Raw genomic sequence first — 4,722 nt, 5'->3', positions numbered from 1 at the left:
TTTAAAAAAAAACTCCACATGGCCTGAATGATCTTATTCCTGGCTTGTTTTTACTTAATTATCTCTCTTCATTTTGTCCATGTATTAGCCTTGTTGCCTATCCGGAATTCTCGACCTTCTAATACTCAAATAGTTACGAGACACGTATCTGCAATGCATTTACCTGTTGGCCTTCTGTCTATGTTTGCCTACCATCTCATTAGCAATGCGTGAGATTGTCTAAAGTTCAAAAATTCTGATATAAAGATAAAAGAACTATTACAGACACAAATAGATTACACAAAAGTAAACTCACAAACTGATGTGATTTCCTGTAATGCGTTAGATCTACTATACATTAAAAAATAATTTTACAATCTGACGTACTGCATCAAGTCACATCAATTTATAGATTTCATTTTGTATAATTCCTTTATGGCTAAAGTATTTTTTTGCCATATAAATACCATGTCACTTCAATTGTAGGAATAAAATGGAATTATGGAAAGACATCTCATTAATATACACATTAAGTATCAAAGCTTCTTTGCCAAGGTAAGAGAGTTACTAATTTAGGTAGCACAGTGAACACTTCCACATCATCCATTTCTTGGCTTCTCACCGAGTATTGAAATGTCCATCCATGGCAAGCACCAGCATGCTTCCCATTCTTATTAATCGCAAAAACAGCTCCCACAAAATCAGGAAATTTTCTTGCTATTCTTGATATTGCATCCTTTGCAGCAAGCTTGGGTTCCATTCCTAATCTCATACTCTCCACTACTTGATAACTGTAATCAAAAGAGAGGATTTCTTAAGACTAAAAAACAGACCAGAAAATAGAACATTATAGTTTTTTACTCTACAGCACTACACCACACCTGCTGAGGGAAAAAATAAATAAAAAGATAAAAAATAAAAGCAGGTGTGTGGTGTAAGGCTGTTGAATAGATTTTTTCTTATATTAATGGTGCAGCAGCTGTGGACAAAATAGGGACTGATTCAAACCAAAAGTTAATATACAAAATGCACCAGGGAGAATATTTGGCAGTATATATTCCAGTGCTTTCCAGATTTTCAAAGAACTTTTGGAATTCAGATTGTGAATGATTAAAAACTAGTGCCATGAATGATCCCAAACTGAAAGAAACTTGAAGTTATGTACGTCACCATGGAAGGAAGCGCATCATAATGTCACCATCTCCAGTTGCCCCACATGCACCAATTTCGTCATCAGCATATGCTGAAGATCCTGCAATGGGTCCATCACCTACCCTGCAGGACGGAAGAGTTTTCATCAGTTATCTCCAAAAGCCTATAAAATGTACCGTCAATTCTCATTGCATCTGATTCATTGCTATGAGAAACATCCAGATTTTCAACTTTATAACCTTAAATTGCCGTTGATTTCAAAAGTTTAAAAGAAAACGTAGTGCAATAATTTGTTAATTTACATCAATAAATTACCTGCATCCCTTAAAGGAAAAACTTTTCAAGATAGTCTATTAAGTTGTTCATGTTCTATAAAATTGCTCTTGCTGTTTTCTGCATCAGATTTATCTTATTTCCTACATCCCCGCACTCTATCTTTCAAACCCATCACACTTTTGTTTGATAAGAGGCCAAGTAAGGGTATGCATTTCAACAACCTTGAACAAAATTACAGAGACGTTAAACTCCCAACAACAACCAACTCCTATTTGTACCTTTTAGCTTTCTACCTCAACCTACACCATGAAACTTATCGTTGCATAAAATATGGGATGGTCGGAGTCAAGCCATGCTCAAGTCTGCTTCTAGCATCTGACAGCTAGTTATTTATCATTACTCTGGAAAAAATGGTTATCTAAAGGGATTAATGAAAGGTTGATTTTTGGCAATCACAATGGCATATAAGATCTGCATGCTGCAATCACACTGGCACATAAAGTGTACCAAAGAATATTTGTTTCACTAGAGCACCTTATATACCATATACATTAATATTTACTTCCTTTCTGAAAAAATTAATTTTTAACAAACTCATTTTCACTAGCATATCGTCAATTTTTCAGTTAGCATGGCAGTGGTTAAGAAAGATTACCCAATCAGAACTGAAAGAGCCACTTGGCATTGTCACATGACAAAATGTTAAGTGTTCAAGAATGAGTTCAGACTCCACAACGACCTAAAAATGATGAATTGCCAAAGAATGACTGAAAAGAACATTAACATAGAACCCCTAGGGGCTGGCTCAAGCGGCAAGAGCCTTGTTCTTGGTGGTATGCTCCCTCTAGGTCTAAGATTCGAACCCTTGAGTGCAAATAATTTTAGAGGCCATTGGACTGGGGGAGTTTCTTCTTGGATTACCTGAGGTGCACTTGCAAAACTTCTTGCCAAGGGCCTTTGCACCTCCTCGACATATTAATGTTTAGAATTGTGTTTACCAATTAATCACAACAGCATCAACAAGATCACTGGTTTAATATGGTTCCATTGTATAATCAGATCAACTCCAATGGTTGTAAGGCCTCATGTCAACTTACCTGCCAGGGATCTTATATGTTGCTCCATTAGTCGATGTACCAACGGCAAGGTGCCCCATCTATGCAAGAAACAAGAATTTCACTTAAATTTAATGAATATAATTAATGGAACAATGCTTTGATCAACAACTTACTCTGTCAATGACAGCCATTGCTATAGTGTCATGGTTGTGAAGACCAATGAGGGATGATCTTGATTCGATAGTTTCCATAAGCTTGGCTTTGGAACATGCCCCTTTAGTTAGGTCAAGAGAATCCCTCGGATGATATGGACCACAACTATTGATAGGTACAACATTTTGCCAAAAATTAGGTTGGCAGCGATTTTCCTTCCATTTACTCCACTTCCCCAAAGACTCGGATGAACTAAGGTTTGGGTCCCGGGAGACCCATTGATAAAGCAAATGCAGAGGCTTGCTCTCCAACAAGCAAAGTGTGTTTAGTATGCTGCATTACTAATCTAGCAGCTCTGATGCCGTCCTTCATGTACCTCATAGCAGCGACAGCTCCAACCTCCATTGTCACCTATGTGTGTCCTTAGCAGACACATGATAGATGGTCATTTCTATTGTGCACCGAGAAACATGCTACAATAGAGAGAACAATAATGGATGGCAAAAACATCAAACATGAAAATGGTGGTTACCCCATCCATGACCAGAGCATCAATCGTAGTTTCTCCGTTCTCATCTGGACTTCCACCTGGCCCAACTGTTCGGAGTAAAATAAAACAGTCCAAAGGATAGTTAAGCTTATTAACCATTCTGTGCTCCACAATGATAACTAAAAGCCAGAAGTAATACTCCATTTGTTAGAATATGAGTGCATTGGAAGTTCTTGGAGACTAGATAAAAAGATGTTAAATCATACACTCAGCCGAGACAATATCAATAAATTTCTGTTATGTTTTTCTTCTGTAGCATGAAAATTAGACTTAAGAAAATATCAATTTATAACGGCACTGCCTGCTATTAATATAAAATCAAGATACAAGTTCCCACCTGTTCCATCACATTGCAGTTCCTCGCAGGCGGAGCAACCCTCCACAACAGCGTCAACTGCTGAAAACCCACTATCAACAGCTCTCCAAGCAGCTCTAACAGCATCTAGGAAGGGCCATGTGCTCACAACCAATGGGTATGGGCCTGAATTCAAAGCTTCATGTACAACTACCTGGTAGGCAGTGAATGAATAGAAGTTAGTTTAGAGTGACTCGATGTAAACATGGGTCTCATAATAAAAATGAGAATAAGAATCGTCGATTGCTGAAAAACGTAGGAGAAGGAAAGAAATCAAACAAATTTAGATACCCATTCAGAAGAGGTCTACCCTCAACTAATTGGCCATTTTGTTCGTTTTCTTAAAAACAAAAGAAAGGGGCAACACACGATAAAAATAGTCGCTTTTATTTCCCTTCTTCCACTTTCTCAGCAACGAAACAGCGAGAAAAGGGAAAAGGATACTAAGAAAGCAGGAACATCAAAAAGAAACCATCGATTGGTTTGGCCGCCGAAGAACCCTAGAAAAGAGGCCCGATGGAGAATCGGGCTTTGGTTAAAAGATACTGGAAAAGCATGCTCCGATACTTACGGCATTAATTTTTGGCTACTCTAATTCGGTTAAACTGGGTTAAGATCTAAACAAAACAACCCAAAATTTCTTTCATTCTCTCCCCATAATTCTCTCATAAACCAAACATAAAGCAAAGCAACAGGCAGCGAAAGACTATACTTCGTAGTCGTCTTAGTTACCAGATGAAGTAACGTAAGGAGCAATGTATAAGACAAGAACAGGTTCTTGGTAGCCATGGAGAGGAAGTGGAGAGCTGCTTCTTTCAACTTGAGTTTAACGTTTTGGAGTTTTTGACTTCCTTCTTCTTATTATTTATTTATTAATTGTATAAATATGATCTTTTCTGCTTTTCCTTTTTATATAAAGGAAAAACATAAAACGAAATGGATGTTGGCAAGCAATTTTCTTGATTTTCTTAAACTTCTCTACATTTCAATGGAAACAAAACCAATATGCATTACAAAGATTGATTGTGTTGATATCGTGTTTTGTACACCCGGCTCGACCAGCTTCCCGTAGTCTAGACTTGCAACACACGAAGGAAAACGGAGGGGCTTGGGGGTATGAGGTACTTCCGATGCTTAAGTCAGTGACTTTGTGGTATACAGGGAGAGAGAATGAAAGATTCTGAAAGTATATATGGTGT

At 37.7% G+C, this 4,722-nt stretch overlaps 1 protein-coding gene across 1 annotated transcript; it reads right to left on the bottom strand.

Annotated features, from left to right (window-relative positions):
• Positions 1–307: 307 nt before the first annotated feature.
• Positions 308–4,405, bottom strand: LOC121260844 (probable isoaspartyl peptidase/L-asparaginase 3). The gene is given in 8 exon segments (XM_041162890.1): positions 308–770; positions 1,150–1,254; positions 2,505–2,563; positions 2,639–2,879; positions 2,881–3,029; positions 3,151–3,215; positions 3,506–3,677; positions 4,256–4,405. Coding segments are annotated over 8 exon segments (1,110 nt in total). The 5' UTR covers positions 4,313–4,405; the 3' UTR covers positions 308–508.
• Between the last annotated feature and the right edge of the window lie 317 nt (positions 4,406–4,722).

The sequence above is a fragment of the Juglans microcarpa x Juglans regia genome, chromosome 4D, assembly GCF_004785595.1.
Source record: "Juglans microcarpa x Juglans regia isolate MS1-56 chromosome 4D, Jm3101_v1.0, whole genome shotgun sequence".
Taxonomy (NCBI): Eukaryota; Viridiplantae; Streptophyta; class Magnoliopsida; order Fagales; family Juglandaceae; genus Juglans; species Juglans microcarpa x Juglans regia.
Note: the sequence above shows the minus strand (reverse complement) of the source record. Positions and strands in the feature narration are given on the sequence as shown.